Source organism: Cetorhinus maximus, unplaced genomic scaffold (genome assembly GCF_964194155.1).
Source record: "Cetorhinus maximus unplaced genomic scaffold, sCetMax3.hap1.1 HAP1_SCAFFOLD_2101, whole genome shotgun sequence".
Taxonomy (NCBI): Eukaryota; Metazoa; Chordata; class Chondrichthyes; order Lamniformes; family Cetorhinidae; genus Cetorhinus; species Cetorhinus maximus.
Genome location: NW_027598040.1, coordinates 38,517 through 52,500, shown reverse-complemented (window position 1 = coordinate 52,500; position 13,984 = coordinate 38,517). Strand labels below are relative to the sequence as shown.

At 58.5% G+C, this 13,984-nt stretch overlaps 1 protein-coding gene across 1 annotated transcript in view; it reads left to right on the top strand.

Annotated features, from left to right (window-relative positions):
* Nucleotides 1-12,495, top strand: part of pex5 (peroxisomal biogenesis factor 5) — a 13,918-nt gene extending 1,423 nt beyond the window's left edge. Inside the window, exons 2-7 of the mRNA XM_078537251.1 lie at nucleotides 2,335-2,478; nucleotides 3,020-3,090; nucleotides 3,348-3,542; nucleotides 4,789-4,954; nucleotides 9,353-9,510; nucleotides 11,383-12,495. Coding sequence (XP_078393377.1) covers nucleotides 2,335-2,478; nucleotides 3,020-3,090; nucleotides 3,348-3,542; nucleotides 4,789-4,954; nucleotides 9,353-9,510; nucleotides 11,383-11,584 — 936 coding nt within the window. The 3' untranslated portion in view covers nucleotides 11,585-12,495. The remainder of the gene's footprint in view (nucleotides 1-2,334; nucleotides 2,479-3,019; nucleotides 3,091-3,347; nucleotides 3,543-4,788; nucleotides 4,955-9,352; nucleotides 9,511-11,382) is intronic.
* Nucleotides 12,496-13,984: the final 1,489 nt, after the last annotated feature.

Here is a 13,984-nt window from a genome sequence, read left to right as displayed (position 1 = left end):
GAGAGTTTAGCACGGGGGAGAGAGCAAAACAGACACGTGGACTTAACCGGTCAGTCTGCTGAACACTGACCCCTCTCCCTCGCTCCGTCCCCCTCTCCCTCGCTCCGTCCCCCTCTCCCTCGCTCCGTCCCCCTCTCCCTCGCTCCGTCCCCCTCTCCCTCGCTCCGTCCCCCTCTCCCTCGCTCCGTCCCCCTCTCCCTCGCTCCGTCCCCCTCTCCCTCGCTCCGTCCCCCTCTCCCTCGCTCCGTCCCCCTCTCCCTCGCTCCGTCCCCCTCTCCCTCGCTCCGTCCCCCTCTCCCTCGCTCCGTCCCCCCTCTCCCTCGCTCCGTCCCCCTCTCCCTCGCTCCGTCCCCCTCTCCCTCGCTCCGTCCCCCTCTCCCTCGCTCCGTCCCCCTCTCCCTCGCTCCGTCCCCCTCTCCCCTCGCTCCGTCCCCCTCTCCCTCGCTCCGTCCCCCTCTCCCTCGCTCCGTCCCCCTCTCCCTCGCTCCGTCCCCCTCTCCCTCGCTCCGTCCCCCTCTCCCTCGCTCCGTCCCCCTCTCCCTCGCTCCGTCCCCCTCTCCCTCGCTCCGTCCCCCTCTCCCTCGCTCCGTCCCCCTCTCCCTCGCTCCGTCCCCCTCTCCCTCGCTCCGTCCCCCTCTCCCTCGCTCCGTCCCCCTCTCCCTCGCTCCGTCCCCTCTCCCTCGCTCCGTCCCCCTCTCCCTCGCTCGTCCCCCTCTCCCCTCGCTCCGTCCCCCTCTCCCTCGCTCCGTCCCCCTCTCCCTCGCTCCGTCCCCTCTCCCTCGCTCCGTCCCCTCTCCCTCGCTCCGTCCCCCTCTCCCTCGCTCCGTCCCCCTCTCCCTCGCTCCGTCCCCCTCTCCCTCGCTCCGTCCCCCTCTCCCTCTCTCCGTCCCCCTCTCCCTCTCTCCGTCCCCTCTCTCCTCTCTCCGTCCCCCTCTCCCTCTCTCCGTCCCCCTCTCCCTCTCTCCGTCCCCCTCTCCCTCTCTCCGTCCCCCTCTCCCTCTCTCCGTCCCCCTCTCCCTCTCTCCGTCCCCCTCTCCCTCTCTCCGTCCCCCTCTCCCTCTCTCCGTCCCCCTCTCCCTCTCTCCGTCCCCCTCTCCCTCTCTCCGTCCCCCTCTCCCTCTCTCCGTCCCCTCTCCCTCTCTCGCTCCGTCGCACACTCCCTCGCTCCGTCGCACACTCCCTCGCTCCGTCGCACACTCCCTCGCTCCGTCGCACACTCCCTCGCTCCGTCGCACACTCCCTCGCTCCGTCGCACACTCCCTCGCTCCGTCGCACACTCCCTCGCTCCGTCGCACACTCCCTCGCTCCGTCGCACACTCCCTCGCTCCGTCGCACACTCCCTCGCTCCGTCGCACACTCCCTCGCTCCGTCGCACACTCCCTCGCTCCGTCGCACACTCCCTCGCTCCGTCGCACACTCCCTCGCTCCGTCGCACACTCCCTCGCTCCGTCGCACACTCCCTCGCTCCGTCGCACACTCCCTCGCTCCGTCGCACACTCCCTCGCTCCGTCGCACACTCCCTCGCTCCGTCGCACACTCCCTCGCTCCGTCGCACACTCCCTCGCTCCGTCGCACACTCCCTCGCTCCGTCGCACACTCCCTCGCTCCGTCGCACACTCCCTCGCTCCGTCGCACACTCCCTCGCTCCGTCGCACACTCCCTCGCTCCGTCGCACACTCCCTCGCTCCGTCGCACACTCCCTCGCTCCGTCGCACACTCCCTCGCTCCGTCGCACACTCCCTCGCTCCGCCCCTCTCCCTCGCTCCGTCCCCCTCTCCCTCGCTCCGTCCCCTCTCCCTCGCTCCGTCGCACACTCCCTCGCTCCGTCGCACACTCCCTCGCTCCGTCGCACACTCCCTCGCTCCGTCGCACACTCCCTCGCTCCGTCGCACACTCCCTCGCTCCGTCGCACACTCCCTCGCTCCGTCGCACACTCCCTCGCTCCGTCGCCCACTCCCTCGCTCCGTCGCACACTCCCTCGCTCCGTCCCCCTCTCCCTCGCTCCGTCCCCCTCTCCCTCGCTCCGTCCCCCTCTCCCTCGCTCCGTCCCCCTCTCCCTCGCTCCGTCCCCCTCTCCCTCGCTCCGTCCCCCTCTCCCTCGCTCCGTCCCCCTCTCCCTCGCTCCGTCCCCTCTCCCTCGCTCCGTCCCCCTCTCCCTCGCTCCGTCCCCCTCTCCCTCGCTCCGTCCCCCTCTCCCTCGCTCCGTCCCCCTCTCCCTCGCTCCGTCCCCCTCTCCCTCGCTCCGTCCCCCTCTCCCTCGCTCCGTCCCCCTCTCCCTCTCCCTTTCTCACTCTTCGTTCATGGTCTCCCTGTTCTGCACCCCCCATCCTCCAGGGTTACAAATTCGAGGAGGAAAATCCGATGCAAGGCCACCCTCACCCCTACGAGGAGGGACTACGGAGGCTGCAGGAGGGAGATCTCCCCAACGCCGTCCTCCTGTTCGAGGCCGCGGTGCAACAGAATGGAGAACACATGGAGGTTTGTGCACATAGACCCTCAGTACCGACCCTCCGACAGTGCGGCGCTCCCTCAGCACTGACCCTCCGACAGTGCGGTGCTTCCTCAGCACTGGACCCTCCGACAGTGCGGTGCTTCCTCAGCACTGACCCTCCGACAGTGCGGTGCTCCCTCAGCACTGACCCTCCGACAGTGCGGCGCTCCCTCAGCACTGCCCCTCCGACAGTGCGGCGCTCCCTCAGCACTGACCCTCCGACAGTGCGGCGCTCCCTCAGCACTGACCCTCCGACAGTGCGGCGCTCCCTCAGCACTGACCCTCCGACAGTGCGGCTCTCCCTCAGCACTGACCCTCCGACAGTGCGGCTCTCCCTCAGCGCTGACCCTCCGACAGTGTGGCTCTCCCTCAGTGCTGACCCTCCGACAGTGCGGCACTCCCTCAGCACTGACCCTCCCACAGTGCGGCTTTCCCTCAGCGCTGACCCTCCGACAGTGCGGCTCTCCCTCATTCACAGCATGTGATCTTAAGGCTGAGATTTCTGTCTCTCTCTCTTTCCTCTATCAGGCCTGGCAATACTTGGGGACCACACAGGCTGAGAATGAGCAAGAACATGCAGCGATTAGCGCTCTCCGCAGGTAAGGATGAAGATCAGGGCGGAGTAAGAATGGATTCGAAGCTTCTCTGAGAACAGTGGAGGGAGCTCTGTATTGTACCTGTCCCTGGGAGTGCTCGATGCTGACACTGGGTATAAAGTGGGGAGGGGTTACATTGTCAGGGTAATGTAGAGGGAGCTCTGTATTGTACCTGTCCCTGGGAGTGCTCGATGCTGACACTGGGTGTAAAGTGGATGGGACTATAGGAGGGTTATCATGCTCTCCCTTTGGTTTCCCAGGTGTCTGCAGCTGAAGCCGGATAATTTGACCGCTCTGATGGCTCTCGCTGTCAGCTTCACCAACGAATCACTGCAGAAACAGGCCTGTGAGACACTCCGCGATTGGCTGAAGCATAACCCCAGGTTCTCGCATCTTGTCACGGACACATCGACTACATCACATGGACGGAGAGCCTTCGGCTCAGTGCTCTCTGAGTAAGAGATACCTCTCCCATCGAAGACCCTCCCTCTAATCCCCTCACTCTCCCATCGAAGACCCTCCCTCTAATCCCCTCACTCTCCCATCGAAGACCATCCCTCTAATCCCCTCACTCTCCCATCGAAGACCCTCCCTCTAACCCCCTCACTCTCCCATCGAAGACCATCCCCTCTAATCCCCTCACTCTCCCATCGAAGACCATCCCCTCTAATCCCCTCACTCTCCCATCGAAGACCATCCCTCTAACCCCCTCACTCTCCCATTGAAGACCATCCCTCTAATCCCCTCACTCTCCCATCGAAGACCATCCCCTCTAATCCCCTCACTCTCCAATCGAAGACCCTCCCCTCTAATCCCCTCACTCTCCCATCGAAGACCCTCCCTCTAATCCCCTTGCTCTCCCATCGAAGACCCTCCCTCTAATCCCCTCGCTCTCCCATCGAAGACCCTCCCTCTAATCCCCTCGCTCTCCCATCGAAGACCCTCCCTCTAATCCCCTTGCTCTCTCATCGAAGACCCTCCCTCTAATCCCCTCGCTCTCCCATCGAAGACCCTCCCTCTAATCCCCTTGCTCTCCCATCGAAGACCCTCCCTCTAATCCCCTCACTCTCCCATCGATGACTCTCCCTCTAATCCCCTCGCTCTCCCATCGAAGACCATCCCTCTATTCCCCTCACTCTCCCATCGAAGACCCTCCCTCTATTCCCCTCACTCTCCCATCGAAGACCCTCCCTCTATTCCCCTCACTCTCCAATTGAAGACCATCCTTCTAATCCCCTCACTCTCCCATTGAAGACCATCCCTCTAATCCCCTTGCTCTCCCATCGAAGACCCTCCCTCTAATCCCCTCACTCTCCCATCGAAGACCCTCCCTCTAATCCCCTCGCTCTCCCATCGAAGACCCTCCCTCTAATCCCCTTGCTCTCCCATCGAAGACCCTCCCTCTAATCCCCTCACTCTCCCATCGAAGACCCTCCCTCTAATCCCCTCGCTCTCCCATCGAAGACCCTCCCTCTAATCCCCTTGCTCTCCCATCGAAGACCCTCCCTCTAATCCCCTTGCTCTCCCATCGAAGACCCTCCCTCTAATCCCCTTGCTCTCCCATCGAAGACCCTCCCTCTAATCCCCTCGCTCTCAGTGTGAGAGAGAGAGGGAGCTGGGTCAGTGTGATTGGGGAGGGCTGAGTTGGGTTTGTTGCTGGTCTCTTGGTGACGTCTCTCTCTCTCTCTCTCTCTCTCTCAGCTCCCTGTTTAGTGAGGTGAAGGAACTGTTTCTCAAGGCTGTGCAGAGTACCTCCGGGGACGTTGATGCTGAGGTCCAGTGTGGACTCGGAGTGCTCTTCAACCTCAGTGGAGAGTTCGACAAGGCCGTCGACTGTTTCAACACTGCCCTCAGCGTCAGGCCCAACGTAAGAGAAGCTCTCTCTCCCTCCCTCTTCTGTAACTGTCTCACTCTCTGTCTCTCTCTCTCTCCCTCCCTCCCTCTTCTGTAACTGTCTCTCTCTCTCTCTCTGTCCCTCCCTCCCTCTTCTGTAACTGTCTCTCTCTCTCTCTCTGTCCCTCACTCCCTCTTCTGTAACTGTCTCTCTCTGTCTCTCTCTCTCTCTCGCTCTGTCTCTCTATCTCTCTCTGTCCCTCCCTCTTCTGTAACTGTCTCTCTCTCTGTCTCCCTCCCGCGCTCTCTCGCATGTGTCTCACTCTCTCTCTCTCTCTCGCCTGTGTCTGTGTCTCACTCTCTCTCGCCTGTGTCTCACTCTCTCTCTCTCTCTCACCTGTGTCTCTCTCTCTCTCTCTCTCGCCTGTGTCTCTCTCTCTCTCGCCTGTGTCTCTCTCTCTCTCTCTCTCACATGTGTCTCACTCTCTCTCTCTCTCTCGCATGTGTCTCACTCTCTCTCTCTCTCTCGCCTGTGTCTCTCTCTCTCTCTCTCTCTCTCGCCTGTGTCTCTCTCTCTCTCTTGCCTGTGTCTCACTTTCTCTCACTCTCGCCTGTGTCTCACTCTCTCGCTGTCACTCGCCTGTGTCTCACTCTCACTCTCTCTCTCTCGCCTGTGTCTCACTCTCTCTCTCTCTCTCGCCTGTGTCTCTCTCTCTCTCTCTCTCGCCTGTGTCTCTCTCTCTCTCTCGCCTGTGTCTCACTTTCTCTCACTCTCGCCTGTGTCTCACTCTCTCGCTCTCACTCGCCTGTGTCTCACTCTCACTCTCTCTCTCTCGCCTGTGTCTCACTCTCACTCTCTCTCTCTCGCATGTGTCTCACTCTCTCTATCTCTCTCGCCTGTGTCTCACTCTCACTCTCTCTCGCATGTGTCTCACTCTCCCTCTCTCGCCTGTGTCTCACTCTCTCTCTCTCGCACGTGTCTCACTCTCTCTCTCGCCTGTGTCTCTCTCTCTCTCTCGCCTGTGTCTCACTCTCTCTCTCGCATGTGTCTCACTCTCTCTCTCGCCTGTGTCTCACTCTCTCTCTCTCGCCTGTGTCTCTCTCTCTCTCGCCTGTGTCTCTCTCTCTCTCTCGCCTGTGTCTCTCTCTCTCTCGCCTGTGTCTCTCTCTCTCTCGCCTGTGTCTCTCTCTCTCTCGCCTGTGTCTCACTCTCTCTCGCATGTGTCTCACTCTCTCTCTCTCATGTGTCTCACTCTCTCTCATGTGTCTCTCTCTCTCTCTCTCGCCTGTGTCACTCTCTCTCTCTCTCACCTGTGTCACTCTCTCTCTCTCTCACCTGTGTCACTCTCTCTCTCTCTCTCTCGCCTGTGTCTCTCTCTCTCTCTCTCGCCTGTGTCTCTCTCTCTCTCTCTCGCCTGTGTCTCACTCTCTCTCTCTCTCTCGCCTGTGTCTCACTCACTCTCTCTCGCATGTGTCTCTCTCTCTCTCTCTCTCGCCTGTGTCTCACTCTCTCTCTCGCATGTGTCTCATTCACTCTCTCTCGCATGTGTCTCACTCTCTCTCTCTCTCTCGCATGTGTCTCACTCTCTCTCTCTCATGTGTCTCACTCTCTCTCTCTCATGTGTCTCACTCTCTCTCTCTCATGTGTCTCTCTCTCTCTCTCTCTCTCGCCTGTGTCACTCTACCTCTCTCTCACCTGTGTCACTCTCTCTCTCTCTCTCTCTCGCCTGTGTCCCTCTCTCTCTCTCTCGCCTGTGTCTCACTCTCTCTCTCTCTCGCCTGTGTCTCACTCTCTCTCTCTCTCGCCTGTGTCTCACTCTCTCTCTCTCGCATGTGTCTCACTCACTCTCTCTCGCATGTGTCTCTCTCTCTCTCTCTCGCCTGTGTCTCACTCTCTCTCTCGCATGTGTCTCACTCACTCTCTCTCGCATGTGTCTCACTCTCTCTCTCTCTCTCGCATGTGTCTCACTCTCTCTCTCTCGCATGTGTCTCACTCTCTCTCTCTCTCGCCTGTCTCTCACTCTCTCTCTCGCCTGTGTCTCTCTCTCTCGCCTGTGTCTCACTCTCTCTCTCGCCTGTGTCTCACTCTCTCTCTCTCGCCTGTGTCTCACTCTCTCTCTCGCCTGTGTCTCACTCTCTCTCTCGCCTGTGTCTCACTCTCTCTCTCTCGCCTGTGTCTCTCTCTCTCTCGCCTGTGTCTCACTCTCTCTCTCTCGCCTGTGTCTCTCTCTCTCTCGCCTGTGTCTCACTCTCTCTCTCTCTCGCCTGTGTCTCACTCTCTCTCTCTCGCATGTGTCTCACTCTCTCTCTCTCGCCTGTGTCTCACTCTCTCTCTCTCGCCTGTGTCTCTCTCTCTCTCGCCTGTGTCTCTCTCTCTCTCGCCTGTGTCTCTCTCTCTCTCGCCTGTGTCTCTCTCTCTCTCGCCTGTGTCTCTCTCTCTCTCGCCTGTGTCTCACTCTCTCTCTCTCTCGCCTGTGTGTCTCTCTCTCTCTCTCGCCTGTGTCTCTCTCTCTCTCGCCTGTGTCACTCTCTCTCTCTCTCTCGCCTTTGTCACTCTCTCTCTCTCTCTCTCTCGCCTGTGTCTCTCTCTCTCTCTCTCTCTCTCTCGCCTGTGTCTCTCTCTCTCTCTCTCTCTCTCTCGCCTGTGTCTCACTCTCTCTCTCTCGCCTGTGTCTCACTCTCTCTCTCTCGCCTGTGTCTCACTCTCTCTCTCTCGCCTGTGTCTCACTCTCTCTCTCTCTCGCCTGTGTTTCACTCTCTCTCTCTCTCTCTCTCCCCTGTGTCTCTCTCTCTCTCTCTCGCCTGTTTTTCTCTCTCTCTCTCTCTCTCCCCTGTGTCTCTCTCTCTCTCTCGCCTGTGTCTCTCTCTCTCTCTCTCGCCTGTGTCTCACTCTCTCTCTCTCTCTCCCTCTCCCGTGTCTCACTCTCTCACTCTCTCTCTCTCTCTCTCTCCCCTGTCTCTCTCTCTCTCTCTCTCTCGCCTGTGTCTCACTCTCTCTCTCTCTCTCTCTCTCGCCTGTGTGTCTCTCTCTCTCTCTCTCGCCTGTGTGTCTCTCCCTCTATCTGTCTCGCCTGTGTGTCTCTCTCTCTATCTCTCTCGCCTGTGTCTCACTCTCTCTCTCTCTCTCGCCTGTGTCTCACTCTCTCTCTCTCTCTCTCTCTCTCTCGCCTGTGTGTCTCTCTCTCTCTCTCGCCTGTGTGTCTCTCTCTCTCGCCTGTGTCTCTCTCTCTCTCTCCCCTGTGTCTCTCTCTCTCTCTCGCCTGTTTTTCTCTCTCTCTCTCTCTCCCCTGTGTCTCTCTCTCTCTCTCTCCCCTGTGTCTCTCTCTCTCTCTCTCGCCTGTGTCTCTCTCTCTCTCTCTCTCGCCTGTGTCTCACTCTCTCTCTCTTGCCTGTGTCTCACTCTCTCTCTCTCTCGCCTGTGTCTCACTCTCTCTCTCTCTCGCCTGTGTTTCACTCTGTCTCTCTCTCTCTCTCCCCTGTGTCTCTCTCTCTCTCTCTCGCCTGTTTTTCTCTCTCTCTCTCCCCTGTGTCTCTCTCTCTCTCTCGCCTGTGTCTCTCTCTCTCTCTCTCGCCTGTGTCTCACTCTCTCTCTCTCTCTCCCGTGTCTCACTCTCTCACTCTCTCTCTCTCTCTCCCCTGTCTCTCTCTCTCTCTCTCTCTCGCCTGTGTCTCACTCTCTCTCTCTCTCTCTCTCTCGCCTGTGTGTGTCTCTCTCTCTCTCTCTCGCCTGTGTGTGTCTCTCTCTCTCTCTCGCCTGTGTGTCTCTCTCTCTCTCTCTCGCCTGTGTGTCTCTCTCTCTCTCTCTCGCCTGTGTGTCTCTCTCTCTCTCTCGCCTGTGTGTCTCTCTCTCTCGCCTGTGTCTCACTCTCTCTCTCTCTCGCCTGTGTTTCACTCTCTCTCTCCCCTGTGTCTCTCTCTCTCTCTCGCCTGTTTTTCTCTCTCTCTCTCCCCTGTGTCTCTCTCTCTCTCTCTCCCCTGTGTCTCTCTCTCTCTCTCTCGCCTGTGTCTCTCTCTCTCTCTCTCGCCTGTGTCTCACTCTCTCCCGTGTCTCACTCTCTCACTCTCTCTCTCTCTCTCTCACCTGTGTCTCACTCTCTCTCTCTCTCGCCTGTGTGTCTCTCTCTCTCTCTCTCGCCTGTGTGTCTCTCTCTCTCTCTCTCGCCTGTGTGTCTCTCTCTCTCTCTCTCGCCTGTGTGTCTCTCTCTCTCTCTCTCGCCTGTGTGTCTCTCTCTCTATCTCTCTCGCCTGTGTGTCTCTCTCTCTATCTCTCTCGCCTGTGTCTCACTCTCTCTCTCTCGCCTGTGTCTCACTCTCTCTCTCTCTCTCTCTCTCTCTCTCGCCTGTGTGTCTCTCTCTCTCTCTCGCCTGTGTGTGTCTCTCTCTCTCGCCTGTGTCTCACTCTCTCTCTCTCTCTCTCTCTCCCCCCACCCAGGACTACTTGCTGTGGAACAAGTTGGGGGCGACGCTGGCGAACGGGTCGCGCAGTGAGGAAGCGGTGGAGGCTTATCGGAGGGCGCTGGAGCTGCAACCAGGATTTATCCGCTCTCGGTACAACCTGGGCATCAGCTGTATCAACCTGGGGGCGCACAGGTAGGTGCAGGGGGTGTAAACGCAGAGCCCCGACCTCCGAACTGTAATAAAACACATTCATTCACTCACTCACGGGGATGTGGGAGTCGCTGGCCGGGCCCAGCATTTATTGCCCGTCCCTAATTGCCCCCTTGAGAAGGGGGTGGGGGTGAGCCGCCTTCTTGAGCCGCTGCAGTCCCCGTGTGGTGTAGGTACACCCACGGCGTTGTTAGGGAGGGAGTTCCAGGATTTTGTCCGTGTGGTGTAGGTACACCCACAGCGCTGTTAGGGAGGGAGTTCCAGGATTTTGTCCGTGTGGTGTAGGTACACCCACGGCGTTGTTAGGGAGGGAGTTCTAGGATTTTGTCCCGTGTGGTGTAGGTACACCCACAGCGCTGTTAGGGAGGGAGTTCCAGGATTTTGTCCCCGTGTGGTGTAGGTACACCCACGGCGCTGTTAGGGAGGGAGTTCCAGGATTTTGTCCCCGTGTGTGGTGTAGGTACACCCACGGCGCTGTTAGGGAGGGAGTTCCAGGATTTTGTCCCCGTGTGGTGTAGGTACACCCACGGTGCTGTTAGGGAGGGAGTTCCAGGATTTTGTCCGTGTGGTGTAGGTACACCCACGGCGCTGTTAGGGAGGGAGTTCCAGGATTTTGACCTGGCGACAGTGAAGGAACGGCCGAAATATTCCCAAGTCGGGATGGTGAGTGGCTCGGAGGGGAACTTCCAGGCGGTGGGTGTTCCCCATGTGTCTGCTGCCCTCGTCCTTCTAGATGGGCGCGGGTCGTGGGTTTGGGCGGCGCTGTCGAAGGAGCCTTGGCGAGTTGCTGCAGTGCATCTTGTAGATGGTACACACGCTGCTGCCACTGTGCGTCGGTGGTGGAGGGAGTGAATGTTTGTGGATGGGGTGCCGATCGAGCGGGGGGGCTGCTTTGTCCTGGACGGTGTCGAACTTCTCGAGTGTTTTGGGAGCTGCAACTCATCCAGGCAAGTGGGGAGTGTCCCATCACACTCCTGACTTGTGCATTGTCGATGGTGGACAGGCTTTGACGGGGAGTCAGGAGGTGAGTGACTCTCCACAGGATTCCCAGCCTCTGACCTGCTCTTGTAGCCACAGTATTTATCTGGCTGGTCCCAGTTCAGTTTCTGGTCAATGGTAACCCCCAGGATGTTGATAGTGGGGGATTCAGTGATGGTGATGCCATTGAACGTCAAGGGGACGATGGTTGGATTCTCTCTTGTTGGAGATGGTCATTGCCAGGCACTTGTGTGGCGTGAATGTTACTCGCCACTTGTCAGCCCTGAGCCTGGATAGTGTCCAGGTCTTGCTGCATTTTGGACACGGGGCTGCTTCAGTATCTGAGGAGTCGCGAATGGTGCTGAACATTGTGCAACCATCAGCGAACATCCCCACTTCTGACCTTATGATGGAAGGAAGGTCATTGAGGAAGCAGCTGAAGATGGTTGGGCCGAGGACACTAACCCTGAGGAACTCCTGCAGTGATGTCCCGGGAGCTGAGATGACTGACCTCCGACAACCACAACCACCTTCCTTTGCGCTGGGTCTGACTCCAACCAGCGGAGAGTTTTCCCCCCGATTCCCATTTAGGCAGGGCTCCGCGATGCCACACTCGGTCGAATGCTGCCGTTCTCCACCCGATTCCCATTTAGCCAGGGCTCCGCGATGCCACACCCAGTCGAATGCTGCCGATTCCCATTTAGCCAGGGCTCCGCGATGCCACACCCGGTCGAATGCTGCCGTTTCCCCCCCCCCCTCCGATTCCCATCGACTGCAGGTTTGCCAGGGCTCCGCGATGCCACACTCGGTCGAATGCCGCCTCGATGTCGAGGGCGTGACCGTTCACCTCGCCTTTTTGTTTTGTGTCTTTGGCAGGGAGGCCGTGGAACACTTCCTAGAGGCCCTGAATATGCAGAGGAAGAGCCGGGGTCCGGAGGGAGAGCGGGGCCAGATGTCGGACAACATCTGGAGCACGCTGCGCATGGCCCTGTCCATGCTGGGCCAGACGGACCTCTACCAGGCCGCCGACAACCGGGACCTGGCCGGCCTGCTGCGCGCCTTCCACCTGGACCAGTGACCGTGCCGAGCGACTGACCCCATCGCCTGCGAGTGCTCTCGCCACCCACCACCAGCACCAGCAGACGGACGCTGAGCTCCCGGGGCCTTCCCCGAAGCTTCTGTCCAACAACCCTACCCACCCCCTTCTCCGCCACCCCACCCCCCCGTGCTGTCCCCGTCCCTGGGAGTTTTTGATGGGGACGGTGTAGAGGGAGCTTTACTCTGTATCTAACCCCGTGCTGTACCTGTCCTGGGAGTTTTTGATGGGGGACGGTGTAGAGGGAGCTTTACTCTGTATCTAACCCCGTGCTGTACCTGTCCTGGGAGTGTTTGATGGGGTCAGTGTAGAGGGAGCTTTACTCTGTATCTAACCCCGTGCTGTACCTGTCCTGGGAGTGTTTGATGGGGACGGTGTAGAGGGAGCTTTACTCTGTTTCTAACCCCGTGCTGTATCTGTCCTGGGAGTGTTTGATGGGGACAGTGTAGAGGGAGCTTTACTCTGTATCTAACCCCGTGCTGTACCTGTCCTGGGAGTGTTTGATGGGGACGGTGTAGAGGGAGCTTTACTCTGTATCTAACCCCGTGCTGTACCTGTCCTGGGAGTGTTTGATGGGGACAGTGTAGAGGGAGCTTTACTCTGTATCTAACCCCGTGCTGTACCTGTCCTGGGAGTGTTTGATGGGGACAGTGTAGATAGAAATTTAACCAGAGAGGGAGGCCTGGTGTCCACAGGGCCATCTCAGTGATGTATATGAATATAATATAAATGAATTGTAATAATCTGGTTGCTGTTCAGTCATTGTTGAGTTGCAGACTGTGTGTGAGAGGAGTCCAGACAGCCCGACTCTCAGTCTGGACGTCTGGCTCTCCAGCCAGGACCAGCTCATAAGTGTAAAACTGACAAACCAATAAAGGATGTGATTTTATTCTGTGCATTGGTGTCATTTCATATGTCTGCAGAGAGAGAGAGAGAGACCTTGAAGCGAGAGTCTGTGTGTGTGTGAGAGACACCGAGTGAGAGAGAGTGAGAGAGAGAGTCTGAGAGTGTGAGTGTGAGAGAGACCGAGCGAGAGAGAGACCGAGAGTCTGAGAGCGTGTGTGAGAGGAAGACCGAGCGAGAGAGAGAGACCGAGAGTATGAGTGTGTGTGTATGTGTGTGAGAGAGCGAGTATGAGAGAGACCGAGCGAAAGAGTGAGCGAGAGAGAGACCGAGAGTCTGTGTGTGTGAGAGAGAGACCGAGAGAGAGACTGAGAGTGTGTGTGAGTGAGACCGAGCGACAGAGAGACCGAGAGTGTGTGTGTGAGAGAGAGACCGAGCGAGAGAGAGAGACCGAGAGTATGAGTGTGTGTGTATGTGTGTGAGAGAGCGAGTGTGAGAGAGACCGAGCGAGAGAGTGAGCGAGAGAGAGACCGAGAGTCTGAGAGTGTGTGTGTGAGAGAGACCGAGAGAGAGACACCGAGCGAGAGAGAGACCGAGAGTCTGAGAGCGTGTGTGAGAGGAAGACCGAGCGAGAGAGACCGAGAGTCTGTGTGAGAGAGACCGAGCGAGAGAGAAACCAAGAGTCTGAGAGTGTGTGAGAGACCGAGCGAGAAAGAGAGAGACCGAGAGTCTGAGAGTGTGTGCGTGTGAGAGAGACTGAGCGAGAGAGAGAGTCCGAGAGTCTTGAGTGTGTGTGAGAGAGAGACCGAGCGAGAGTCTGAGTGTGTGAGAGAAACCGAGCGAGAGACCGAGAGCCTGAGTGTGTGTGTGTGTGAGAGACCGAGAGAGGGAGAGACCGAGTTTGAGAGTGTGTGAGAGACCGAGCGAGAAAGAGAGAGACCGAGAGTCTGAGAGTGTGTGCGTGTGAGAGAGACTGAGCGAGAGAGAGTCCGAGAGTCTTGAGTGTGTGTGTGTGTGTGAGAGACCGAGCGAGAGTCTGAGTGTGTGAGAGAAACCGAGCGAGAGACCGAGAGCCTGAGTGTGTGTGCGTGTGAGAGACCGAGCGAGAGAGAGACCGAGAGTCTGAGTGTGTGAGAGACCGAGTGAGTGAGACAGAGACCGAGAGTCTGTGCGTGTGAGACACCGAGCGAGAGAGAGACCGAGAGTGTGTGTGTGAGAGACCGAGAGTGTGTGCGCGAGACCGAGCGAGAGAGCAAGTGAGAGACCAAGCGTCTGCGAGTGTGTGTGAGACCGAGCGAGAGAGACCGAGAGTGTGTGAGAGACCGAGCGAGAGAGCGAGTGAGAGAGAGACCAAGAGTCTGAGAATGTGTGAGAGAGACCAAGCGAGAGAGCGAGTGAGAGAGAGACCGAGAGTCTGAGTGTGTGTGAGAGACCGAGCGAGAGAGCTATTGAGAGAGAGACCGAGAGTCTGAGAGTGTGTGTGAGAGAGACCAAGTGAGAGAGTGACCGAGGGTCTGCGAGTGTGTGTGCGTGAGAGAG